The sequence below is a fragment of the Xiphophorus couchianus genome, chromosome 23, assembly GCF_001444195.1.
Source record: "Xiphophorus couchianus chromosome 23, X_couchianus-1.0, whole genome shotgun sequence".
Classification (NCBI taxonomy): Eukaryota; Metazoa; Chordata; class Actinopteri; order Cyprinodontiformes; family Poeciliidae; genus Xiphophorus; species Xiphophorus couchianus.
This window is the reverse complement of record NC_040250.1, coordinates 26,300,508-26,327,823: the sequence shown is the minus strand read 5'-3', so window position 1 is coordinate 26,327,823 and position 27,316 is coordinate 26,300,508. Positions and strand designations below refer to the sequence as shown.

Sequence of the window (27,316 nt, the reverse complement as noted above, 5' to 3'; positions counted from 1 at the left end):
TTTTTCAAAGCTAACTAAAGGAAGAGTTATCAACTATCTGACGTCTTATTGCCCAGACATTCAACATTTTGCTACTTAGAGGTTTGGTAGAGATGAGCTGGGCCAGACTTTAGAAAGGGCTTACAGAGGCAGTAGCCCAGGGCGTCAACTTTTGGAAGGGCTGCAAAAATGTTTTCCCTTTCTCTTTTCTATTTTTTATGAATGTGTGTTTTGCAAATATTTGTACTTTGTATAAAACCCATAGGCCCAAATCACGTGAGATGTTAAAGGGTTAATAGAGGAGCCATGTTGTGATGGCTTCCTGAAGGCGGGGTTTCAGAAAAAGCAGGAGCTTCTTAAAGAGACAGAGACCCAATTTCCAGCCGTTAAATTACAAAGTCAAATTTCTTTTAAATTGTGTTTGATGTCTATAAATAGAATTTTTATAACAACTGAATATTGAAAATTTATTGTGAAATAAAATGTTGCTATGTGCCTGGAAAGTAGATAATACTGCCCCCTTAATGTTTTTGCTCTGATAGAGTAACCAGTGTAAGGGGGATGTGTTTCAGTGCCTGTTTTTGTGTTTTTGTCAAATTAATTCAAAATTCAAAAAATACTGCTGATCCATTTTGTTTGCTTTTGCCGCTCTCCTATAAATGGTACGGCTAGAAAGCCGGGCAGAGAGACGTTGGAGTTATGATGCTTTGAACTTCGTCCTGCTCTCTCTGCTTTTAATTATATCTTAATAAAGATAATTCTAAATATATCATTAATAAGCAGCTTGTTATATATTTTTTTATAATTAAAGATAGTTATAGATATATAACTATCTTTATATTTTGCAGGACATCTGTCAGTGCCAGCGACATGGACTCCAACGTGACCCAGTAAGTTAGAAACACACACTCACACAAAGAGAACAGGAGAAACTTTAGAAGGTGTAATGTCTCCCACTACATCCCACCACTCAGGATGCAGAAGAAGACCAGCACCATGTCTCTGACCATTTCCTCCTCCCCCTCCTCTCGGGAGCACTCTTCTTCCTCCTCTTCCTCCTCCTCCACGTTGCTCGCTCAGAGACACTCAAGCCTGGTGCATCCGTTGTGTGTCAGCCCTCAGAGGGTAATTACATCGACCTAAAATGAATCATTTGTCCTGGTTCAGCTGATGCGTTATGGAAATGTGTCATTTAAATTGGAAAATGCAACCTTTTATTGCCTGCTATATTTGCAGACGCAACAATCCTTCATGGAAATAGATAAATATGGAAAACAGTGTTTGGTTCAGGCCTGAGCTGGTGCACAAGTATGCAGAAGTTACAGTAGCAATAAACAGAACCCTGTGTGTTTTCTGTGTGCAGATGCAGAGTCCTGTCTACAATCAGCAGTACTCAGGGAAAGGAGTGCCTCCCACATTCGTTAAGGTAACATGGATCTCTACAGAGTGTCCTTAAAGGGACAGTATCATGTAAAATTGACGTTCTTGAGCTTTACATAGTGTTATAATATTGTTTCCTCATCAAAGACATACCTGGACTGTTGCTTTGACTCTTTTGCGCATGTTTGAGAAATCCTTTAAATCTCTCATGGAAACCATTCAGCTGTGCAAAACGCCGGGGTGGACTCAGCTCCTTCAGACTAGCCTTCAGCTATTAGCAAACACCTGGTGGAGCTGTCAATCTGCTGAGCTCATTATAGAAGCTACTTCTCATGGAAATGCCCGTAAAATTTTGTTAAAGGGTTAATAATGGAGCCATGTTGTGATGACTTTCTGAAGGTGGAGTTTTAGGAAGAGGAGGAGTTTCTTAAAGAGACAGAGGCCCGATTTCAAGGTGTTAAATTATATATATATATATGCAGCATTTTTATAACAAATAAAGTTAACATAGTTACTTGATTATGCTATAAGATGGTGCTATGTGTCTGGAAAACACATAAACCAGGGTGTCCAAAGTGCAGCTTGGGGCTGTTTGTGGCCCTTGGACTGATGGAGACTTTTTACTTGTAATCAGAGTAAAGTTACCACCAACAATTTTTCTTACAATGGAAAGTATGTTAAGTATGTTACAAAGTACTTGTTTTTGCTTTTGTTCTGTTTTTTTTACAACCAAGCTCTTATTCAAAGACTTTTACTGAAAAACTGACTTTGCTTCACCCAAGTCAACTTTTATCTACTGAGTTCATCTTGGCTACATAGGCAGGTTTTTAAGAAAGTGACCCAAATCTTATTATGTTGAGAAATAAATTTGTTCAATTGAGCCTAAAAGAATTTGAAAACTGGCTGTTCTTTTTTTTTAAGTAGAAAAAAAATACAGATTTTGCCCCATGTGACAAAGTGTTTGGACACCCCGGCCTTAAACAAAGTGCAAATATCAGAACTAGCTTTGTATAAATCTCTTCTGACATCAGGCTCATCCACCTTCTCTTCCCTTGTTCTTATCTTCCTCCATTGAACCCTCCTCCTCATCATCCTCATCTACCCCAGTGCCTCCATGACATGTCCACAGTGAAAGGTCAGCTGGTGGTCCTGGAGTGCCGGCTGAGGGGGACCCCTCCGCTGCAGGTCATGTGGTACAGAGAAGACGAACAAATACAGGACTCTGATGATTTTAGGATATTGCGCAAGAGTAAGTGTGAGATGGAGTCAGACGATGTCACAAAGTTAGCATCAGAGTGAGCAACCTTTAAGCAGAGTCCATACTGTCATGTATGGCATACAGCTTTACATTTCAGCCATGTTGACACCCACCATAGCGATTTAGCATTAGCTTCACTGGCATTGAAGTCAGCATTAGCTGAAAACTTAGCACAAAGATCTTAACCTATGCAATGTTGCTCTTCAGGAGGTGATCCTTTTGAACAGACTCTTCCCTCGTGGTTTTAGTTTTATAGTTGTTGAGTGTCTCTAACTCTTTTGCTTTATCTTTATTCAACTGAAAGTTTACAAGATAGCCAAGTAAATTAACACTTACTTGGCGAACTTAGCTTAGCCAAGTTAGTGGCTAAATTAACAGTTGTTAATTTTGAAGCTAGGGAAATTTAGCCTAGCTTTGCACAGAAGCTAAGCACAGTAGGTGATTTTAAACTAAGTTAGCAAAAACGTTAGTTAACACAAGAAAGTGGTAATTTAGTAAGTGGCTAAATTACTTAGCCTAGCTTGGCACGCAATCTAAGCACAGCGAATGATTTCAAAGTTAGCAAAAACACGACGGCATTAAACGATAAATTAGCTCTGCTATTAGCCGCGTCAGTGGAAGTGTTCCCACCGCTGACATAATGATTATACTGACTGTAGAAATGACAATGTTTACACGGGTAGCCCTTTTTGTTGTAGTGAATCCAAAAAGATCTACACACATATGCAATACTGCTCAAAAAAATTGTAGCATAAATAAGATCCCTTTTATACATGATGCTGTACAGAAACTGTTGGGGCTTCCAAGGGTGTGGCTTGGTTGTAATAAGCAGCTAATTCCTCTAATGAATACATTTACCCAAACTAAAGGTTAGGTTTTGCTACATGTTTTATTTCAGAGATAATGCTGTAAAGATTCATTTATTTTCAGAAATTTTACACATTGGGTTCTAGTGAAGATGGAGTCATGGATATCTGACACATTTTATCTTGAAAATATCGATGGAGTCAAGAAGTGGTTTATAGATGAGGCCCTCAGTGGTATTAACAGATTTTAGTTCATCTTCAAGTTAAAGAAGACATTTTGAAAAATTTTTACTATGTATTTAATGGTTGCAAATACTAACCTTAAGATTTTGAGAACCGATTATAAGAAAAAAAAGTGCACAGTTCTCCACTTAGAATAAAAGTTCCTTTTGTGTTAGTTAGTTCTGTCTTTATACTTCAGCACATTATGGCATTTTTGTATTATCTGTGACAGTAAAACTAATAGAAGACCATCGACGATATAAAGCAACTTGCATTTACTGGATCTTGTTTTCAGATGTGAATTACTTTGATCAGAACCAAAAGCTAAAGTTAACTCAAACAATCTGTCCTTGTGTTTCCAGAAGGCAGCTCTGCATCGGTGCCAGGTGAGTCCAAAACACAGATTGCATGGAATAATAATAGTAGGAGGATGAAAATAGTCCATGAATACACATAAATGAGGCGCAAGATTTTATTAATCTTTCTGTTTTTTTCACTGTAAGGCTCTTTGGTTGACTTTCGCAAAGTTTAGACATAACTATTGGAGTAGTTCTTTAAAAGTAAGGTCTGATAAGAGACAATGTCGATGATTTACACGCGAAACAGAAAATGGAAGATGTGTATTCCTGTGAGAAACGCTGAAGTCACGTCTCTGCAGAGGAGCTGTGTACGCTGGTGATCACCGAGGCTTTTCCCGAAGACTCTGGCCTGTTCAAGTGTGTGGTGCTCAACTCCTATGGCACGGTTTCCTGCTCAGCCACACTGGAAGTCTACAACGGTACGGTGTCTCTGGCTGTTTTGCAAACCCACTGCATGACCCGTGAGCTCACCTGAGTCGCTGTCTCTCACCCGCACACACACACCAGACCTAGAGGAGCAGCTGGAGGTTGAGGCAATTCGCCAGCAAGAAGCACAGTCTCTCAGTCAGGAAGACAGCGAGGCGGAGCACCATCAGGAAACTACTTCCTTCGGGAGAAGCATAGAGGGTTTTCCTCCCGTGTTACCCGACTGTATGAACCTTCCCCCTCCGGAGTGGCCCGACAGCCCCTTAGAAGACAGCATCCACGGTGCAGAGTGAGTACATGAAGGCTCTCACACACTGAGACATTATATGACCTAAAGGTCGTTTTTTATTCCCCTGTAATTTAATGCTCTGTTCTAGCGTAGTGGAAAAGTTGCAAAAAAAGCCATCAAAAGTAAGGAAGCAAGTAATTGTTTTTTGTAATATTATAGAAAGAAAAAAATTATTTATTGTACCAGGTGGTCAAGTATTCCTTTAATTCTGTTACATTTAAAATTTTCACCTTCCTAATGCATTTTTTGTTCTTATTTTTTTTTACCAAAATTGTTTTTTTCTCCTGAAGTCATCTTTAAGAAAATTACGTAGGCCATTATTTGTGGTGATGATATTAAATATATGTACTGCACATGTGCTGTAGTTCACGTATTTATCCACAGGAGGTCGCTGGTGTCCATTTCCAAAATTACTTTCTTTTTCTCCTGCCGTTTCTCTACGTCAGAAATTTATTGTTGCTGTTAATTTCTATTCATTTTTTAAAATTATTTGTACCCATTTACTTCTTAAGTATGTTTTTTATTTTATTTTTTTAATCTGGGACCTGAATCCAAATTCTTGTGCCACAAACAAGCAAAAGTGGTATGATGTTAAAAAAAAATCCTTGAATCCTTAATTTCTGGAATGTTCCCAATGAGTACTGTATTTTTATTGATTTAGTTTCCGTGCACAAAATGGTTTAAGGAAAATAGTTTATTTTCCCTTAAAAACAATAATTCAAAAGTGGAAGAGGTGCTGCAACATCCCTTATTGCTGCTCTGCATAAGGGCTTTTAGTGCTGACACCATCCAGACATGCACTATTGTAAATGTTCACTACCCAGATTTTTTCTGTACGCTTCCGTGTTGTCTCTAATTTCGACTTTGAGTTGCTTCTGTATACTCCCTCATAATTCCTTAAAGACTCTTCTTTTTTTTGTTTGTTTAGCAGTTCCTTACTTTTACTGGGGAGCCAACGTGTGTTATCAGTGAGGCATATTACTGCTCTGGTGGGGATGGTGTCGTCCACACAGTAGTTTGACGTGGGTCGCGTGCTCAGTCGTGGCGTCGATGTCCTCTCCATGCGGCCGGCACAGTGCATCCCAGTCTGTAGCCTCGGAGCAACACTCCAGGACCTCTGCAGCTTTCTCTGACCACCGTCTCACACTTCTTTCATTACATCTTATAGTGGGATTTTATTTCGGGTTGAAGAAAATAAAATTGCGATCTGATTTCCCAAGACGAGGTCTTTGCTTTGGAGATGTATGTGGTTTGTGGCATGCAGGTTTGTGATGTGCATGAAACTGATCCAACACTGGCCGTGTTTTGCTTTATTAGAGTAGCTGACACAATGTTGAATTGTTATGGGAGAGAGATCAAAATCCTCAGATTTAGCCACAGTAATATGCCTCCAACATATTCAGGTGTTTTTTCTTTAAAGGTTTTGTGCTTTTATTTATATTTTTGTATTTATTTATCAAAGTTCAATTTAAATCCTCACATACATAAGAACTTACTACACCAGTTGTTAGGTTGTGACTCTTTATATCTACTTAAGAAATGATGAATTAGTTTAATACGTCAACATATGTAGGGTTAACGCTGCTATTGTCAAGATAATTTCATTTGAAGTTGACTTGCTTTGCAGGGTAACTAATAAAGTAAGATTCAGTTCAGTTTATTCACAGCAATCACCAATTTACACGAAAAGCAGTGTTTAGGAACTTTACAAAGGAAAAAAAACCAACACATTTATAAACAGAAATAAATTGTCCATTTGGTTCAATCATACAGACTCCAATTAATTTGTAATTATGAAGCAACACAGTCAGATTGAGTTTATTGAAATGTATCAAATTATGTTTTAATCAATTCTTTGAACTGAACAAGCAAGTATCAGTTGATAGTCAACTTTGCATCAATCAATCAATCAATCAATCAATCAATCAATCAATCAATCAAACCAAACGTGGAGCAACAGTGGAGAGGAAAAGAACTGTTCTTTACAGAGTGGAAACCTCCAGCACAACCTGGCTCACTTTGAGCAGCCGTATTCTTAACTGCTTAGTTTTATTGTACAAGGGTACAAAAACATAATATTACCGATACATCAGGTCTGACAATTAAGTATTGAACATAAATTTGGTTATGTGTGATATAAACACATAACCAAAGGAAAAGCATGCGCAAAGCCTTGACACCAGCTGAAATCACTCAGCAATTAGAAAGCAATCCTTCCAGTTAGAGCAAATTAATATCAGCTGTTTCGGTCCCAATTCATGGCTAAGAAGGTCCGCAATGTGTTAACAAAACCATTGATCTCTCACATGACCTTTGCAGTTTTGCGTCAAAGCGTAATTGCCTAGGTTACAGCACACACCGTGTGTTTATTTGTTGTATTGTAGGTGTGCAATACTATATAAATATATATATATATATATTTTTTTTTATTATTATTTAAATATGTTTTATGTCCATCATCTTTGTTGAAACTGAAATGGAACCAATGAAACCCGTTAAAGATGAGTAAAACGAGGCTCTATGTATCATAAAACAAGTTAGTAACCATGGTAACACGAATGAGCTCACGGGCAGTTAATGAGCTGGACCAGCGCGCGCCGTACGTGAGCGCGCCCGGTCACCTGTCGCAGCTCCGCCAGCCTCGCTGAGCTCCAGCTGAGTTTAATGGTGTCACGTCGGCGTGGAGGAGCAGCTTCCACTAGAGCTCTGTGGAGAGGAAACGTTTGTTTGTCGAGGTAAGACCAGCCTTGTAGCTGCTGAGAGCGTTTTCTCACGGTTCCGCTTTGACTCTGTTTGTGTCGGTGTGTTTGAGTGAAGGTGTCAGCTCCACGGTGCATTTTGAAGTTTAGACAGCTTAACTTTTTTTTTTTTTTTTTTACCTGAATGTTGTTGGTTTTTTTCCCCCCCAACTAAATAAATTAATGTTACGCCCTCCAAAAATGAGCTAATATATGTTTGTATGTTTCATGAAAGGGAGGGAAAAAAAATGTCTGTCCGGGGTTTTTTTTGTCGGTGTTTCAGAAAACTCTGACGGGACGATTAACTTCTCTAGGTTAATTGAAGCTGCTTCCAGTTCCGACATGTTGCTATTTCTCTTTAATCTCACATTCACACAGTGCCTTAGAAACTGTTAAAATATGAATCTCGGTATTAGAACCATGAATCCTCCCAGTGCTGGTCCTTTTCTACTCAGCTGCTCGTGACGTCACTGTGCAGGGGGACCCAAAACTTTCCCAATAGTTTTTTTTAATTTTTTTTTTACATTTGCTGTCTGTGTTTGCAACAGTGACGTTGCAGCTAAATGACCTGAGCTGGAAGCTGTGAAGTGTTAGAAGCCCCCTGACCTTGAGGCTTTAACACTTCGCAGTCGGATCACTTTCACTTCCCAAGTAAACCTGTTGTTTTCTTTTGCACAGCAGGCATTCAAACGCTTTTCCTTCAAAGACGTGAAGCCTTAGAAATAACAAAGACAAACGTTTTGCAACAGTTGAATCTCAAATTAGTTCTTAATGAAAAGTTTCCATCCTGCAGCAAGTGGAGAGTAATTCATTTAACCTCTGAGAGGGGTATAAATAAATGCTTTCCTTGCCCTTCTTATTGGACGCAGTTCAGTTGGTGTGTCTCTAACTTGACCTGATACGTTGGTTCATGTTCAGCTCCAGGGAGGGCTTCACGGTGTGAAGTATGCTGGTCAGAGAGTGTGCTGTCCAGAACTATGATCTCACATGTAATCTGAAGAGCAGACATGGCGGCGGCGTCCTTCAGAAACCAGCCACGGTCTTCTCTCGTGCTTTACACGACTGCGTTTCAGAAAACTGGTGCCAGAATGATTGGATAATTCGTTCTTCTTAGATAAATGAATTATTTCCATTTCATTTTCCCCCCCCCCAACAGCTGGGGAAACAACTATTACATCACCATCCTGTCAGGGATCAAATTAGTGCACAACCTAATATCCTTGAGTGCGTCAACCTTATAGGAAAGTATGAAGTCTGTGTCTGCAGTGCTAGTTCTAGATTACAAAGTGCTATCAACATCTTTGTCTCTGTGATGTCATTGGCCGTACGACTTGCGTTGGGCCAACCCACAATGCCGTGCGGCTCTTGTGTCCATCTTGCTGGTATGCTTTATAGCTGCTCTGTCACCGCTTTAGTGTTTGCACCTGCCAGCTGATGTCCGAATACCAAGACGAATATAGCTTAGGCAACTTTATCACACAAATGCACAGACTGTCGCACACATGAGTAACGTAGGGACGCTTTCTGTTGATGTGTTGGGTTTTTTTTACCCACAAAAGTTTGGAGTGTATTCAATTAACAAGTAGTCGAAATTCAAAGAGTTTGTGGATCTGTAGGAAATGAAGTACAAGATTAACACGTTTAACAATATTCTCACAAGTAGTCGTCCCTGAAAGTTGACTATAAAAGCCCAATATTTTCTTTTTAGACTGTTGGGCTCAGTTGTTGAGCCCAACAGTCTAAAAAGAAAATATTGGGCTTTTATAGAGCCAGTTGCTTTTCTTTTGGTTAAAGTGGTCATGTTTTCTTAAAATCAGGGTTTTGCTACTGATTTTTAATATCAGACTTCTGTACAGCGATGTCTGTATTGATTTTAGTTGATTCAAACTTTTCATTCAGAGCTCAATAAATTCATCAGTTTTTTTTATAGCATTATTGCTATAAAAATGTATTTTAAGAAAGGTTTTTATGTTTGTCTTAATTAGTTTTTACATTATTTTATATATTCGTTGTGAATGCTGCATTATGGTCTGGTTAATGACGGACATTGACAGTTTACTGTTTTTGAGAGAGCGGTAATATTATAAATCAAAGACAAAGTAATGAAGCGAGGCATTTTAAACAGTCTTCTGACTCTTTATATAGGTTTGTTTACTGTAAGCACAGTCTCTCTTTATGTTTATTGTAAACGTAGACCCTTATTTTACCTCTGAGCTGTCCAAAAGACCAGGAACATTTCCATGCATGCTCCATAATAAACAGGCGCTGGAGGCACATTCAACATAATGTTCCTGTTCTTTCTTTAAGCAGCAGCCTGACTGAACAGCTGGCAGGCCTCTGTTTTAATGGACGCGTCCATCTACATGCTTCTCCTGACTTCCTTTAACAGATGCTGAGAACTGCCAACTATGAGTTGTTTTTTATCAGTTGTGATTTCCAAAAAAAAAAGTGACTATCATAGTCACAATAAGAATTTCATGTTTAGTTACGGGATTAAAGTTATAATACTGTGAGAATAAACTCAAAATAGAGAATAAATATGTAATTTTATGACGATTTTCATTCAATCACTTATACAATACCATATTAAAAATGCATAAAAGTAAATAAATCAGTAAATTTTCAAGTAATAAAATGAAGATTGTAATGCCTAAAATGCTAATTATCAGCAGCAGGATCTTGAAACACTGAAAGTGATCATTTTAAAGAAGAATGTAAAAGCTGATCATGTATTGATAACTCTATCCAAGCTTTTTTTTCCTCATTAAAACATACTTTTCCTTGTAATTTTACATAATTTTTTCCAGATATGTTTTTATTCTGCTAATGTTTGACATCTAATAATATTATGACACGGTGAAAGTTTTCATCTTCAAACTGGTGATCGTTTTAATCCCAAATTAACAATACAGCACTACATTTTGCACTCATTCTTTAAGCTTTTTATAGCTAAAGAAAATATTGGGGGGAAAATACATTTCAAAATTGTGCTTTTTTTTCATTTTTTTTTCAAAGAACAGCTTGTTCTGATTTTTCTGGTATTGTTTTGACCCCTGAATGCATAACAACACTGTGAGACAATATTTTAGTTATGTAACCATTGGACTATAATAATTTCATGATTTGTCCAGATCAGTTTGTTGTTGGTGTGTGATTTATACAGTCGAGTTGTGAATCTGCAGTATCAAAATGTGACTGAACCCGTTCAGAGTCTGGGGCGGCTCATGCTGGCAGGGCAAACCTTGTTTTATGCCCTTGGGAGACGGGACCCAGCTCTAAACCACAGCATGAGAGAGAGAACGACTGCTATTGTCATTATTCCGCTGCGCAGGGCGACTACGTGGCAGTCATGGCAACGGCATTCTTTCTATCCCAGTAGAAAAGTAGAGGGGCAGACATGCTGGTATTAGAGAAGGAAACCGGGTGACTGGGCTGAAACGGGAGCAGAACCTCCTCTATCTGCTACTCTCATCAGTCAGCACTGTAAAACGTTTAATGTGCCTTTAATTTCAACAACACTATTAACTCTGATTGTTTACTTTTGCTGATCCAAACTTTTTTTTAAAAATTTTTTTTAATAAGTGGCTCTCTGGTTTTTCTTTGTTAAATATGAAATCATTACATTGTTCAACTTTGACCCAACATTTTATTTTATTTTTTTTTACTGAAGCTTCTTTTATTTTTCTTTCAAACTAAAGGTGGGCGATCTGAACTTCAACATTTCATAATATCATGTTAATGATGAAAATGATGAGAACTAATTATTCCATCTTTTGCAGTCAAAGTGTTGCCACTTTGTCACAGCATTCACTTTCCCACAAACACAAATGATGCTCGTGAATAACTTTCCCATCTGTAATGCACTTCTCACGTGAAGAAGTGTGGTTTGCATCACAAAGCTGCACTTCTTCAGTAACTGCTTTCAGATTTATTGGTGATTTTATTAAACAATGGAGAAAATAGTTCAACTATGAATCCTGACAATAATACATGTTGGGTGGTTTTAAACATCATTAATTGGTATTTATTATGATGACTGTAAACCAGATAAGACGTTGCTCACGATAAATGATACAATAAATACTCAGCAGCTCCATTTCAGACCTTTAGTCTACATTTCCCTCCTTGCGGTTCTTTCTAACTCCTGTCTGTCTCTCGTTTAGTCTCCCTGACCCTGAACCCGCCAGCCTCTCCATCGAGGAGCCTTTAGGTCGCAGTGAGGAGGAAAGTGCTCTGAGCTCAGAGGGTCAAAGGTCACCAGACGTTTCTGTCAGGGTCTGCACGCCGAGCCCCCCTCCTCTGCCCTCACCGCCAGCACAAGTTAAGGAGAAATCCCAAACGCCCAAGCTGTTCACGCCAAGCAAGCTGAGCTTCACGGTAAATTTGAGTCTCCGATAATCTGCTGTTTAATCTGTCATCCTGTGAGATTAAACGTCCCGTTTTGTCCCAGTCCTCCCAGTCAGGAGGGAACAACATGAATCTGTCGGACCTGCCCTCCTTCACCCCCGGCGCCTTCCCTCCCAGCGCCTTCAACTATGAGCGGCCGAGGCACTTCATCCAGTCGCAGGCGGCCTTCCAGGCGCCCAGCTATGAGAGCGTGCTGAGGGAAGCCCAGGAGAACCAGAACAACCAGCAGAACCTCAGCAGCACCCAGAGCAGCGCAAACGTCGCAGAGGGCCAGATGAAGGCCAGTCACACTCAGTCGTTTTCTCAAGCTCAGTCCGTGTCCAAGTCTGTGTCCCAGACTCAGTCCCAGTTCCAGTCGTTAAGCCTGAGTCAGAACCAGACGAGGTCAGTGGCCCCCGGTCAGATCCAGACGCAGGCCAACGGAACCGCCAAGTCCTCCCCCTCCTCATCCAGCCTCAACTCTGCTACCACTCCAGCCTCCTCTGCTGCGCCTCCTTTTTCTTCCAGCACCTCCCTGCTCCCTCCCTCTACCTCCTCCTCCTCGCTGCCCCGCGCCACCATGCGCTCCACCATCACCCTCACCCCCAGGGTCCCCAGCGCATCAGGCCTCGGCAGTGCCAGCCTGCCCGCCAACCAGGACACCCTGTCTGCTTCTGCTGCCTACCTCTGCTCTGTCCTGCCCTCCCCGTCCTCCTCGTTCTCCTCCAAACTGTCTCCCAGCTCCAGCCTCCCCCACGCCTCCACCTCCCCTTCCTGCTCCCCGCTGGCGCCCACCAGTCCCCTCCTCCCTATGAGTACCTCTGCTTCCACATCCTCCCTTCCTCTGCAGCCCCTCCCAGTGTCTCCCTCCCTCCCTCGCTGTCCTTCCTCATCTTCCCTCCCCCAGATGAACAATCAGAGCAGGGTTCAGCCCACCGTGGTCTCCCTACCTGCCGACTACAAGGGGACGCCAAACACGTGAGTTTAAATGCACTTTCCCGTTTAGAGGCGTGATGTTTATAAAATGCACTCCTAGGCAAAAGTATTCTCAGCCCTTAAAAACTACAGCTTGTGTAGCATTACTTTGAAAGTATCTTTAAAAAATTCAGGGACGCATTATGAGCAAACTTAGCACACACTGCAAGCCAAATCCTTATAAGAATAGTTTAATTCTTTACTCTCTTTCATTAAACTCCAGATTTGTAGGTCACATAAATCCAACAACCAGCAGAATCCACATTCTTCCACATGAGCAGTAGATCCCTGCAGCTCCTCCAGAGTTACCATGGAGCTCTCTTCTCTGACTTATGCTTTGTGTATTTATGGAGGGACTTCTTGGGGTGTAGTAAATAACACACCCACTGTATTTGTTTTAGGTTGTCACAGTTGTTGAAAACCTTTGTCTGAGCTGACCAGGACACGGTTTGAAACCATTACTCAGAACCTCTTTTCCTGACCTATGACCTCATTGGTTTTTATAAGCAGCTGATTGCACCACCAGTGTGACGGTGGCTCAGGAAGTAGTTCATCCTGTAAGCTGTGGATTGCCTGCCGGTTTGAAGCCCTGTTCCACCCGTCTGCTGCTGTCTTTGGGCAGGACACCTCACCCACCTTCCTTTTTATTTTTTGAACTGAACTTGATAAAGTGCTACACAAGAACAGGCTTATTCTGGGTTCATCTATGGCCTAAAATCCTAGTAAGGGACACAAAAGTTTGTCTGACAAAATATGACCAAAAAGGGGTAGGAATACTTATGTAAAGTGAGATTTTATTTTAATTTTCCGTCTCTAAACATTTCTTCTAAACATTGCCATCTGTTATCTCCTTTCAGCCTACCTAAGCCCATCTTGAAGAAATCCGTAGCTCCTCGGCCGTCGTCCTCCCGCTCCACAGACGAAGACATCCAGGGCTCTAAGGATGCCTTGATTCAGGATCTGGAGAAGAAGCTTCGCTCCAAGGAAGCCAGGAGGCGACACAGCCAGGTGTGACTGATGGACTACAGGAACAAGCGCTCCATAAAAACAAAAAAAAACCTCCTATTGTAAAATAAACACAAACTAAACTATAGACATAATTACATCCATGAAACTGCTTGTCGAACAAAGCATCTAAAAGCGTTTTGCTTGCCTTGCTAAGGGTGTATTTTCTTTCTTTTTGTTTTATTTGTAAACAAATTGATTCAGTCATAAAAAAATCTGTACGAGTTTCATTTTATTCTGTGGAAAATGAACTGAAGTTTTCTCACCAACGTTGCATTACTGATTGCTTTCTACTCAACTCCAACCCACTTTTGAAGGCTCTTCTGCTGCCTTGCTTGGTTTGGAGAAACTACTTTAAACTCATGTTTGAACAACTCTTCTCACACTTTGTTTCCTCTAATAAGAATGCTTTTCTTTCCTGCCAGAAACTGTCGTATGAGGAGCGAATGGCTCGCAGGCTGCTGGGTCCAGACAATGCTACGTATATGTTGGACCAAGACAATTTCTCTGACTTGCAGCTTGACCAGGTACTACAGTTTTCAGTTTAGTAAGGAAAGCATCAAATGCAGTGTATCGGAAGAACCCATAATATTACTGATGTACAAACAGTTTACACCCCTTTGAACTTGTCCACAGTTCATCACTAGCATGTAATAGACCAACACAAATGAGTTTGTTGTTAGGATGGGATAGGACAGCTATAAGTTAGAAGTACATTAAAAAAAATCTAGAGTGTGATGTGCATCTTTAAATCAACACCTGTAAATAAAATCCAGTGCAGTCCATTACTTTCAGAAGTTAGTAAGTGTAATCAATCTTTGTGTCAGAGGGTCCAGAGGTTTGGACACTAGGCTGGAGGTTGACCTTCCAGCAGATTATCCACACTAATCCTACAGTCAGAGCTGCAATCATGTTGGTCTAGCTTAAGTTCAAACCTAAATCCTTGAACATGTGTATCCAAAGTTTAGGAAACTTTGCTGCATCCAAGGAATGGGCAAACACTTTAGCTTTTAGATGTGGGAAGCTGGTAAAGACAAACCCTTAAAGACAAACTGTTAAGTTCTTAAGCGTGCCATCTTTATGTGTCTGGGGAAATTTAGACATTTTCTTGTAAATTTGTTTAATTTTGCAATATTTGACCTAAAATCATCTTAGTGCTGCCCTCTTTAGGTTGCATTTCCTGTTGGTTACAGTGCTACAGGTTGGTTGACATCCACAACACCTGGAGTTTTGGTAGAAAACCTCTCATGTAACCCTACGGCGAGTCAGGAATGACTGAACTCCTGACTCGTCTGGGTTGTGCTTCAGGATTTTCCCCAGAAAATTTGCCAAGCCCAGCAGCCTACCACATTGAGTTGGAGCAAGTTTAAAGCTGTTATTAGAAGACATTAAAAATACCTAAACACCAACTATAAAGTCCCCAAAAAACAATTAAAATGAATATATTTTGTACTTCAGTTGTTTCATTCTAATTAAAGTTGTTGGCATGTGATCATTAAAGACAGGAAGTGGTTGCGTTGTTCAGGTGAATTAAAAAATGGCCCCTGACCTCAGACCAACATACATGGTCGCAACCATGTATGTTGGCATTGTGCTTTAACCAATTCAACAAGAGACTCTTTAACCCGTCTTTGCAATCCCTGTTACTGGTGTCTAAAAAAAACCCCACTATAATAAATTTTAAAAAGCAATATTTATGCTGGCAGGGGGCAAGTAAAGCCTGGTGGCCTGCCAGGCTTATAATACGCCGAGTGCTGGTTTTGTTTTAGTTTACAGACATGCAACTCTAACTTAGGAAAATATGTTTCTACAAAATATTTACCCTTTGAACAAGATTAAATATACTTTTTAGATGCTACTTCTTAAATGAAAATAAAATGAATATTTGCTAAAGGCTATGAAAACCTTCATAGCCTTCATCCACTTCAATCCATTTGTTCCTGTTGGTTTTGGGAGAGTCAACACTAATGTAGCCATCATGGTATGAAGGGCTGCATGGGAAGCCCGTTTACCCCTCAGGGCCTCTAAACAAGCTGAAGGAGCCAGTGAGCTGCTGTCATTTTAACCACACCAAACCTCCTTGATCTCTGGGCTTTTTTACCATCCTTTCTCTCTCGTCATAAGCACACACACACAATACGAATGCACACACTCTCAAATGCACATCCTTCACGTCCAGCTAGGTTAGTCAGAAGTTTATTTTGGTCCAGCCTTCTGAGAACGGGTCCCCTCCACTGGTGACGCAGCCCTATTGTGTCCAATCATCCACACACTCTGAGCTCCTCTCCTGGCATTTGTCCTGCTCTGCACTGTGATGAGTTTTCAAAGCTGTAATTCCTCCCCTTTACACACCAACCCTGTTGTCTGTTGCAGTCAGAGTCTCCAGAAGGAAGACGAACAGGTGGACTGTGGTAACTATGATTCACACATCAATATTCTGCTTTTATTCTGCTTTCACATTGGGAGTTTGAATGCGGGAGCAGGCCAGTGTTTACTGTGTGCAGCTGTAAAAGTTAGTCTTGTGGAAAACATGCAGATGAAACATAAAGATCACTTTGTAATGTTAATAATTAAGCTGAGATGCTTCTGTTTAATGCAACACATTGCTTCATGTGCTCAGGAAATGTCTTAGAAGAAAGATTCAGCTGGAATTTTAAGATTTCTCCAACCATATGGGACATTTGTCCTCATTTCAAATAATATTCCAAAAGAGAGACAAATGTCTCCATTACAAATTTGCTCAGATCTTTGTCAATATTCTGCTAATGTCAAAAACACAATTTCAGAATTGCAGTGTTTTTTTGTTGTTAAATAAACACAATTAAAATCACACCTGAATTAGTTTGTTCATGCGATAAGCCATTAAAATCATGGCAGTGACAGATGTAAACAGTTACCTGACATTATATTCATAACTCAGCTATGACTCTAGCAATCATCTGTCAGCCAATCAGAGGAGATGTTGGCATATTGTTCAGTAGCAACAAGCCACGCCTCCTTGTGAGCGACCATGTATGCAGCGTTTTGGGGAAAAAGGCGGCCATTTTATAGAAGAGCCATAGATTCACACGCTGAATGACGCTCAACTTTATAAACTGTGCGATGGTGTGTGAGCTCTGATGGCGCCAGCTGCACACCGTCCAAAACTAAATGAATCATGCTCCTCCTACTTCCTGTCATCGTTGTCCATCATTTTTGCCAGTAGTAACATCCAGTTGTTGATCACGTGACTCGTGATGAGATTAAAGTGTTTCCGTTGCAGTTTTGCAAAGTTCATTTATTTCAATTCAACTGAAAAACTGACTCGTGCCAAAACATTTGATTGAAAAACTTTTTTCAAAATCGACGTGTTTCCATTCAGTGAATTCATTTTCAGAATTTCAAGTTGTGCAGTTTTATGGTTAATGGAAACACGGCTACGGGCTCATCCTCCATGTATAAATAAATCAGAAATATTCTGCTTTCGGGTGTGTGTGTGTGTGTGTGTGTGTGTGTGTGTGTGTGTGTGTGTGTGTGTGTGCGTGCAGTTGATTAAGACTAACATGGAGTCATTGAAAGTGAAATGATAAAGTCTGATCCCTGTCAGGGCGAGGCACCACTCCGGGACAGATGAGAGGTCTAACGAGGGATCAGCGATCCAGGAGAAATGTTTCGCTCCTCGCTTCCTTCAGATCCCCCCAGACCTCACAGTTGAAGAGGGACGCTTCTGCAGGATCGACTTCAAGGTGATCCACTCGCACCTTTTGTTTAATTGTCCAGATTTCTCAGGAAGCCGCCGCAGAGTGAGAAATGTCGCCTTCTTCCGTATGGATGCAGGTCAGCGGGCTCCCGGCCCCAGACATCTCCTGGTACCTGGACGACAAGGCTATCCGCCCAGACGATTACCATAAGATGCTGGTGTGTGAGAAAGGGATGCATTCGTTCATCATAGAGATCGTCACGGTGCATCATGCCGGTGTGTACGAGTGTGTGGCCAAGAACCGAGCTGGAGAGGGCAGGTTTACCATGAGGTTGGACGTCATAGGTATAAATCCGACGGCATGTGTTGAAAATGTGAAATAAAAAGACATAGGTGTTGGGTTGACTGGAATTAGAAGTAAGAAATGTTTGATTTGCAGCTCAGGAAGCCCTCCGCCCTCCCACCTTCATCCAAAAGATGTTGAACACCAGAGCTCTGGAAGGAGACACCGTTCGGTTAGAATGTAAAGTTGATGCTTCTCCACCTCCACAGCTTTTCTGGAAGAAGGACAAAGACATGCTGCGCGTCGACCCCAACAGAATGAGGTGAAACGCTAACCACTCATTTTACACCTTCCGGTGAAAATAAACTCTTCACAGCTTTCACAACAACGATGGATGAAAGTTGACCTCAGACTGAGAGCTGAACATTATTCAGCAGTTTTTGAGTCGTAGCTGCTAGCAGGACCTTCATGTGTTAATGCTGGTTTGTTTCTCTCAGTCTGTACCAGGACGGCTCGGGTCGCCAGTGCCTGCTGATTGATCGAGTCACTAAGTCCGACTCTGGCTGGTACACGCTGTCGGCCATTAACGAAGCCGGCATGTCTACATGCAACGCCAGGCTGGACGTTGGCAGTAAGTGTGTTCACCTTTCTATGCAAATGTTCCTGAAAGACTCCCATCAGAGCCATCTGTTGCATGAGATACTGCTGCAGGTTACCATAGAGGCAAAGCTGTAAAATCAAACAGAGCTGGATTCATTGCACACATTCTCCATCTGCTGTCCTCCAGGACTCTGTTATGTGATCGAGCAGAAACTCTGAACTCGTGAGGCAGCGAGCTGTTCAGTTTACATCCGAACGCATCACTGCAGTGGACAATGAGGAAGGCTCACTGGATGAAAGTGCAGCTTCGCTATTGGGTTTCTGCTCTATCAAATAACAGCATCTGTTCAGTGGAGCTCTCCATCTTCCCACAAACACAACGGCTCACCAGCACAAGTAGAAAGTGAGTTTGACAGGCCGGTGGCTCATTGGGTTTAGTTACACACATGTAACTAACACAGGGAAGGCTACATCATTTTTTTGTATAAAATGACGGATGATTCTGAGCAACTGGCTATGAGAATCTCAGAAATCGCATTTTCTTCTGTCCATAGAATGCACCATACCTTGGCACCACAGAATATTAAGACGGCGAGATTTATTAGGCCCGAGCAACAAAGCGCCGCGAAGGCCTATTGTTTTGTATCTTTTAATCATTAGAATAGTCATATTGTAGAGGAGGAAGTCATAACGTTACCAGAATAAAGATGCAATATTACAAGACAATGAGTCGTGAAATTGAGCTGAAGTTGTTTTAAAGGCAAATCGTTTGTTCAAAGCTCTTTTTCTGAACTTTTTTCTCGTGTTACAAACTTTTCCTCATTAACTTTTTTCTTGTACATTACAAATTCTTTTTGACTCATACACTACAAACATTTTATAAGATTGCTTTTTACTTCATGTAAATTGATATTTTTTTTCTGTACTTTTCCTTCTTTCCAAAATTGTTCTCATTTTACAACTTTATTCATGTGATTTAAAAAAATCACATGAATACTAAAGTGTACTGTTTTATCGGCTCTGGCTTTAACTGTGGTGTGGAAGTTCTTGCTGAGTGAAGAAAACCGTTAGCTATTCAAAGCAGCAATGGTTTTAACCTGACGCTAAAGAGAAAAGCGAAACTTTAGCTTTTCTGTGTCAACATGCGTTAAATCTAGTTTCAACTGGGAATCCTAAAAGTGACCCAGAGCCATTGTTCCTGTGTGGATGTGCTGTTATCTGGCAGTGAGCCACGCCTGCCGCTCTGCACTGGGCAGGAGTTATTTTTAGATACGTGGCATGAGAAGAATCTTCAGCCCGTGTCCAGTCACCATGAAGACCTGTTGCTCCCCGGGTTGGATCTGCTGCACTTACACTTTTCATGTGAAATAATTCAGCAATGTTTGCTGCAATAAATTAATTTCTTCTATCTGAGTTTCCATCAGTCGTGCTTTTTCTCTTCCAGCTCGCACAACCCCAGCCTTCAAAACAGCTCCTCCCGCCTCCAAGACCCTGAAGCTGCTGTCGTCTCTGAGCCACGTTCCTGCCCTGACGGCGGAGAGCCCCGCTCAGCACACGGCTCCGCTGTACGAGAGCGAAGAGCTGTAGAGCCAAACGCCTTCAGTCACACCTGCACAACCTCTGGAGCCAGACCAGCATCACGAGACTGACCATTTTTGTTTTTTTTTTAATTTCTGAACTTCTCCACACATCAGAGGTTTCATGATGCCCACAGCTGCTTTCTTATTGTTGGATTTGCCTGATATTTCAGACTCCATCAAAACAACTTTGAGGAAAAAGTTGCTTGAATTCAGCTCTGATAATCAGCTGCTGTTTGTCACTGAACAGCTTTCAGTTTTTCTGTCCTGTCTGCTCTCAGCAGAATGCAGCTTCTGGGTCGGTATTATTAGAACTCTGCAGGGTTGGCATGCAGGTCCGGCCCTGCAGCCCAGCCTCGGCACTGCTTTCCTGAGCGCTGCCATGGCGACGTGCTTTACAGAGCACATGTGCAGTTTGCTTCTAAAAACTTAGAATATAGAAACAGGATTGTTCTGTGTAAAGGTGTATTTTAAAGGCAGGTGGAGTCCAACCAGTACCAGAACATAGAGCAGTGCCTTGGAGCGAGAGTTACATAGCAAAAGGTTCAACCACTCTTTCTGCAACGCTGCACTTTAAACCACAAACGTTTTAGTCCCAGAAATCAAAGTTCAGCTGCTTTTAAGATGTTTAGGGAAAAAACTTTTGTCTCGTACTGAATTTATTTCTGTATATTTTTTGTTTGTGGCTTTTTTATTGAAATTTGAGAAATATTGTCTTGGATAACAGATGGCTGAATTGTTTTTTTGGGGGGGGGGGTTTAAAGGCTGCTATTCTGGTACCCAACATGCACTTAGAGCAAAGGTCATGACCTCTATGTTTACATTTGATCATCTGCAGTACAGAGAAGCTGTTTTAAGCTCGATTACAGAAGAGAACACGTTTCCCTCTTGCATTGATGTGTCTTTGGTTTTGATAAATGGGTTTCTGTATACCAGCCACCAGAGGGAGTCTGCTTATTTAAACTTGCGTTCTTATATTGATTTGCTTGCTGCCAGCCAGGAGCTTGTTGCATTTTATTTTTGACTGAAGATGCATGCAGAAGATCACACAACTAACTTTTTTTTTAAAATCTCCACAGAAAGCTGAAATCAGAGCCTTAAGGAATAAATCTGCATTTTATGGTTTACGTCTGGCCTACACTGTTTTGCTAAATATACACAAGTAGCTGTTTAGTACTTGCTGTGTTCATCGAATTGCAGCGGTGTCTTGCTCAGAAAGCGACCTGTTACATTTTAAAATATTTTGTGTGTTTGTAGGTACTGATTGTGATATTACATGAGAAATTAGCAATAAAGTTGAACTCTGAGTTTGTCTTTTCACGTGTTTTGTCGCCATCTAGTGGTGGGTGAACCTATTGCCTTGCAGACACAAGCACAGATTCAGTTTTTATTAATAAAACCAAACTATCAAAACTCACATGGGTGGATTTCAGACTGCAGGAGGGACATGATGCAAAGTTTTTCCTTTGAACTCAAAGCTGGCTATAATTTCTCATGTGAACATTTCCATCTTATTTCATTCAGTTTACACATTTTTGTAAAAAGTGGCAACGTCAAACAGAAGGTCTAGAAAGGCAGAACGGTTGCTGACTGGACTGGCGCCGGTCCAGCAGCGTAAATGTTGGTTGGTTGTGAACTTTGGCTTCTGAAATGCAGGAGTCTGATAGAAAACTACAAACTTTTATCACTATTACAGAGACAAAATGAAACAGGAAAAATGTCAAAGTCCATAAAAACTTCTTCCAATGACGAAGGAAAAGTTGAACGGGCCATATTTCAGCTCGGTCCAAATTGCTTCTAGCCTCAGATCTCGACGTCGCTTTCTTTGTCGTTGTCTTGGTCACCGTCGTAGAACTCATTCGCGGCTTCAGGCCTGCAGAAGTCATAAAAATCGAGATGTTTACAAAACTCCTCACATGAAAGCGCCTGCTTGACTCGCTGCTACAGCTACAAACCCACCGGGTGTAGTTTTCCTCGGCTCCCCTCTCGTCGGGGTCGGGCTCGTCGTTGCGCTCGTAGCTCAGTATGTCGGAGGGAACGTCGTGGATCTGGACGCTCGGCGCGTGGTTCAGCATCTTCAGGTTCTCGAACACGGTTTGACGGATCTGCTCCAGGTACTGCAGCGACACGGAAACGGTGAAGACGGCCCCAACGTCGCATCTTCAAATATTCCTTTTTCTCGTACAATTACAAACACTTGATCTGATCCGGTTTTACTCAACAATAAAGGTAAAACTCCCAAAACTCGGTCAGCAGAGTTGCAGCCAAAAACAGTGAATTCCAGTCAAATCCATCCAATTCCTTCTTTTTCATACCAAAACCTTCTTTGTGCTAATGAGGTAAAACCTCAAGCTCATTTTGTCAGGATTGCAGTTTTGTCTCAGTCTTGCTCAATTATTGCAACACCAAATTTCTCATTAGGATTGCAAGATTTAGAACAGATTTAAGTTGAAAATCACATTAGAAATTGACTTTGGCAATAAATGTTTAAATTAATGGATTAGTACATTAAATAAAAACTTTTGACCACTCTGCTGCCAGCTGGTTCAAGATAAAAACATCACTACTATTGACGAGGTCTGATTTTATAATTAAAATCTCAGATTTTGATTTTTCTTTAAAAAATTCTCACTTTTTTTGTCTCCTAAAAAAGAAATGAAAGAAAAATCTTTCCAAAATTATAATTGACAAAATGAATTTCTATCAACACAGAGTGTTGATAATAAACAATGATACTGATTATCAACACCAAAACTACTTGCAGCAGCAGTTTCTTTGTTATTTTAAAGAAGAAATTAGTTTATTGAATTAACTTGAGATTTTTTTATTATTATTCAGAAGAAATAGGGGGGAAAAGCCCAGAAACAAAAAGACTTACAAATTTGCATTCAGAGTTAGACAAGGCTAAAATAGTCCATAATTTCAGCTGTGTAGAGACTGTTTGATTTTTTTAATATCTATAATTTGATATCTTACTGTAAATTCAATTAAGAAAGAAAAACAAACAGTGAAAACTGGGACAACGTTTCACCTGTCTGGAGTTCTGGTTTTCTATCCTGGTGCTGACATCAGGATGCAGCGTGAAGTCAGGAGCAAAGTACTCAAAATACTCTGCAGGAGCCAAAAGGAAAATTAGAAACAAAAAATTCAATGAGGTCACTTTGTCAGATTAAAAGAACTTTTGAAAATAACCTTTAAACATACTTCTCATTAAGCTCATGTCTCTGTATTAAATATTCTTTCTTTATTGGTCTGACGTAATATTCCAACTCTAAATGTCATATTTCTATTACCTGTAAGTGGGAAATTGTGTGGAATGAATTTATTTCCTGCGTTTCTCTTGAACAAATGGGCTTTCCGATCATATTCTAATTCGGTGATCGGCCAACAGGTGGCGCGACAGACTAAAGATCAGAAAGTGAATTCTGCACAAGCTCACCGCTATAAGGCAGCTCATCACTGATGGATTCCTCCAGCAACAGAGACGTTTCAAAAGTCCTACATGACAGAAACCGTTTTCGTCACCCAAGACGGACTTTTCCAAACAATATGAGGATTTCTGTCTCTCTGTTGTTCTCCACTCACCAGCAGCGAGCCACGTTCCTCACCGTGTATCCTCCTCCTCCGAGAACCAGCAGAGGGATCTTGAAACTTTTCACAAACTCCACACACTCGCTGAAAGACACAGGTAAACCCTCCTCAGTGAGTTGAACGGCGGCGACTGACTTGCCGCCGCCGTTCGACTCGGCCGACTCACCCGTGTCCCCGTATGCTGAGGTTGAAGCAGCCCAGCCTGTCGCAGCCCAGAGAATCTGCTCCACACTGCAAACACAAACTACCCTCGCTTTAACAAACCCCCACACACACGCGCCCACACACACACACACAGATCCACCTCAACAACAAACTGACCTGCAGGACGATGCAGGTGGGCTGGTAATAATCCACCACCTGCTTGATAACCGGCTGGAACAGCTGCCTGTAGCCTGAAACACACACACATAAATAAAACACACCACCTTAAGGACGATGTTTGTCACTGCTGGTTGTTCGGACTCACTCTGGTCGTCGATGCCGTCTCTGAGGGGGACGTTGAGGCAGTAGTAGCGGCCGCTCTCTGCTCCCACCTCGTACATGTCGCCTACAATACAAAAAAAAACAAAACACGTGGCGTCGACGCGCGTGTGACAAACCAAAGTTAGACGGGAACTTTAAGCGGCCGCTTACCCGTGCCGGGGAAGAAGTAGTTGCCGTATTTGTGGAAGGACACGGTCATGACGCGGTCCGTCAGGTAAAAGGCCTCCTGGACGCCGTCGCCGTGGTGAATGTCGATGTCAATGTACAGAACCCTGGGGTGGTACCTGAAAGACAACGGCGAATTACAAAGGCGGATGGCGATGCGCGTGCGGCACGGCGGACGGATAAGAAGCGGGATCGTACTTGAGAAGCTCCAGTATGCTGATGACGATGTCATTTACGTAGCAGAACCCTGAAGCCTACAAACACAGCGGAGACGTATCAGGGGTCTGACTCGCATGGACCCGGATCAAAAGGGGACGCGACAGTTTGTCCTCACCTCAAACTTTTTGGCATGATGCAAACCTCCTGCCCAGTTGATGGCGATGTCACAAATCTGGAAAAAGTCAAAAGAATTAGCCTTGAATTCATGTCATGGTCAAAGCAGACCAGTACAGTGGGGCACTAGGTCCATACTCAGAAATAAAAAAAACTAAATGGCAAAGAATATAGTCATAGTATTGCAAGAATAAACTGGCATGAGAATAAAGTCGAAATAAAGACATTATTACTAGAGAGTAATGACTTAAAGCTCATCTAGTGCAGACACAACAGCAGTGTACATGCTACAATTAGCTGAAGCATTTTTAGCTAATGTTCCAAAGGATTTGGCTCATTAGATACCATGTTCATAACATTATATTACTCTAGTGTGGGAACAGCAGTGAATAAATTAAAATTAGCAAGAACGCTAATGCTAGTTAAAATCCTAGCAAGTTGACAAAGATTAATTTACTCGACCTAGAACGGAAACAACAGTTTATAAGCTACAAAATGCTAATGTCAGCAGGGTAACTTTAGTTTTTATGTCAAAAATGATTAAAATACTTAAATGCTTAAATGGTAACAGTAGCATAATGGCCTACACTAGCATGTTAACTCAATCCATTCAGCAAGGCAACTATTTTTACGTTAAAATTAGCTAAGAAGCTAATGCTAGCTTAAATGCTAACACTAGCATGTTGGGAAACTTAGTCCATTCAGTTAGGTAACTTTAGTTTTTAAGTCTAGATTAGTTCAAAAGTAAAATTAGCTTCATTGCTACCACTATGTTGGCTAACACTTGCCTTACAGCAGTCATGCAAAAAAGATAAACGCTAGCAATTAAGCATCAACGAAAAGAGGAAGTGGAAGATTTGCTGACATCTAGTGGTGACATTACAGATTTCACCACAATTACAGATTGTTCTTTTTTGGCAAAATAAAGGACAGTTTATTGGACCAATGAAATGAGAGTTTTGATTTGGTTACTAACAAAACAAGCAGCGTCTCTTCAGATATATATAGTGTGCATGCGCGTGGGTGTGTGTGTGTGTGTGTGTGTGTGTGTTACCTTGTGGTTGAGCTGCGTTGCTCCCTGTAAAGACGCTCCTGTGTATCTGGAGCAGAACTCAAACAGACCTGGAAACACGGGACTGAAACACACGGGCCAGAGCCAATCAGGCGACAGGAGCAGCGGCACAGAGAGGAGGCAGAGAGGCGCCGCACCCACCAGTCGTCTCCCACGTTGAACGTGTTGAGGCTCTTGGTGAAGCCCTGCATGTTGTTGGGGCTGACCTTCTGCAGGAAGTCGATGTAGTCCTCGGAGTGGAAGCGGCACATGTCGTGCTGCGAGGCTTTGTACGGCTTGAAGACCTGACCGGAGGTGTGAGACTGGAAACGTTAGGCGACGCTACAAACGTTCCCGGGTGGAGCTCGACGGCCGCTTACCATCATCTTCTTGTAGAGGCCGTAGTGCAACACCAGGCTGTGAGTCAGGGACAGACGGTGAGGCTTCATGGGGTGGCCCGCACCTGGCCAAGGCACAGGGAAGGAAACTCAGACGGCAAAAAACTGAATAAATCTGCAAGAGGTTCATTTCAAAGTTCACAAGAGAGGCACTCAAATGATATTACCTCTCAAAATCTTTTGACACGTGTAAAAAGTGTAATATTTCTTGCCAGGCATCGGAGAAAGTTGAACTCATATTATATGCAGGATTTGTAAACTTTTCCCACAGTAAAATTCAAGATTTCAAACATTTCCTGAACCAAATAAAAACAGTACAGCTTAACTATGAAAAAGACTCTTTCAATTCAATATTATACAACTTATTACTGTTATTTAAAATGTTGAATAGTTCTATAGCAGGAACAAAGTAAACTGAAATATAACATCTTTTGTTTTGAAATGTCTCACACACATCTGACTGGTCTGAGAACAACAAAAAAATCCTCCTCCAGTCTCAATGACTTTGTTTTACATATGAAATTAAGTAGAAATTATATATATATATATATATATATATATATATATATATATATATATATATATTATATATATAAACAAACAATAAGCACCTGTCTATCTCTGAACACCTTTCCCTTTTTGCTGCTAATTTCAGGTATTAATAAATTACAAAGTTGTGTTTTCCTGGTCTAATTGAAGCATTTTTTGGTTTTCACTGTTTAGTGTCGTAAACAAAATGCATAACCCAAGTCTTAATCAGCAGACGACAATAAAAAGCTATTAGACATACTACAGAATGTTTACTTTTTTTGTTGTTGCCCCTAAAGTGTGTGTGAGGAGTTATGGAAGATATATTACTGTTTATTCTATCTAAATAAAAATAAAAAATCTATATTTTTCCATTGGGAATGTTTTCAGAAATAGGAAAGTAACGCTATTAGGCTAATCATAAGAGTTCAATTCTATGGTTGCGTTAACAGCTACATGTATACGCACAAAAGCCTTTTAATGCACAGTAAACACAGCTATTCTCAGACTTTACACTCAATAAATAAAGACGCTACAAAACAAGCTAATACTGGAGGTGTTAGCATGGAGCTAGCTAGCAGCATCAGCCCCATCCCGGTTCCAGGACGCAGCGACTGACTGACCGTAGTGAAAGTTGCCCACATCCGGGTCATAAAAATAAGATGTCCTGTTGGTCATGATGAAGGCGGTGAGTTCTGTGTTGATGTGAAGTATTACTCCTGCCTCCGCAGCTTTGACTGCCGCATCTTTCTAGCAGGTAGCAGCTAGCCGTAAACAGGATTGCGCAGGCGCAAACCCGAAA

The 27,316-nt window shown here is 41.1% G+C and overlaps 2 protein-coding genes across 6 annotated transcripts in view; one reads left to right on the top strand and one right to left on the bottom strand.

Moving 5' to 3' along the window:
* myot (myotilin) overlaps positions 1 to 21,269 on the top strand; it is a 28,214-nt gene extending 6,945 nt beyond the window's left edge. For 3 of the 5 annotated variants that reach the window (XM_028008573.1, XM_028008577.1, XM_028008574.1), the window contains exons 2-18: positions 828 to 869; positions 954 to 1,104; positions 1,343 to 1,405; positions 2,467 to 2,608; positions 4,008 to 4,031; positions 4,304 to 4,423; positions 4,512 to 4,719; positions 11,621 to 11,834; positions 11,908 to 12,821; positions 13,676 to 13,826; positions 14,249 to 14,350; positions 16,197 to 16,234; positions 17,410 to 17,548; positions 17,640 to 17,847; positions 17,942 to 18,107; positions 18,283 to 18,416; positions 19,830 to 21,269. In XM_028008573.1, the coding sequence (XP_027864374.1) occupies positions 850 to 869; positions 954 to 1,104; positions 1,343 to 1,405; positions 2,467 to 2,608; positions 4,008 to 4,031; positions 4,304 to 4,423; positions 4,512 to 4,719; positions 11,621 to 11,834; positions 11,908 to 12,821; positions 13,676 to 13,826; positions 14,249 to 14,350; positions 16,197 to 16,234; positions 17,410 to 17,548; positions 17,640 to 17,847; positions 17,942 to 18,107; positions 18,283 to 18,416; positions 19,830 to 19,972 (2,937 nt within the window). In that variant the 5' untranslated portion in view covers positions 828 to 849 and the 3' untranslated portion in view covers positions 19,973 to 21,269. The remainder of the gene's footprint in view (positions 1 to 827; positions 870 to 953; positions 1,105 to 1,342; positions 1,406 to 2,466; positions 2,609 to 4,007; positions 4,032 to 4,303; positions 4,424 to 4,511; positions 4,720 to 11,620; positions 11,835 to 11,907; positions 12,822 to 13,675; positions 13,827 to 14,248; positions 14,351 to 16,196; positions 16,235 to 17,409; positions 17,549 to 17,639; positions 17,848 to 17,941; positions 18,108 to 18,282; positions 18,417 to 19,829) is intronic. The other 2 variants (XM_028008575.1, XM_028008576.1) reach the window with 2 other exon arrangements.
* A 66-nt stretch (positions 21,270 to 21,335) lies between these two features.
* hdac3 (histone deacetylase 3) lies at positions 21,336 to 27,313 on the bottom strand. Its single transcript, XM_028008578.1, has 15 exons — positions 27,138 to 27,313; positions 25,969 to 26,051; positions 25,751 to 25,893; positions 25,592 to 25,673; positions 24,539 to 24,595; positions 24,403 to 24,458; positions 24,190 to 24,323; positions 24,023 to 24,103; positions 23,875 to 23,948; positions 23,720 to 23,784; positions 23,548 to 23,637; positions 23,402 to 23,460; positions 22,994 to 23,073; positions 21,922 to 22,079; positions 21,336 to 21,835 (listed from the first exon to the last, which is right to left on the bottom strand). The coding sequence occupies exons 1-15, from the start codon at positions 27,190 to 27,192 to the stop codon at positions 21,766 to 21,768; spliced, it is 1,287 nt and encodes a 428-aa protein (XP_027864379.1). The 5' UTR covers positions 27,193 to 27,313; the 3' UTR covers positions 21,336 to 21,765.
* Between the last annotated feature and the right edge of the window lie 3 nt (positions 27,314 to 27,316).

Bases quoted from the DNA above. Each gene is read 5' to 3' on its own strand.
- hdac3 (XM_028008578.1), bottom strand. From the start codon at position 27,192: ATGACCAACAGGACATCTTATTTTTATGACCCGGATGTGGGCAACTTT. The intron at 23,785-23,874 runs GTCAGTTTGTTG...TTGTGTTTGCAG, and splicing joins CCACCTGCATCGTCCTGCAG to TGTGGAGCAGATTCTCTGGG. The intron at 23,074-23,401 runs GTGAGCTTGTGC...TGGCTCCTGCAG, and splicing joins TGATGAGCTGCCTTATAGCG to AGTATTTTGAGTACTTTGCT.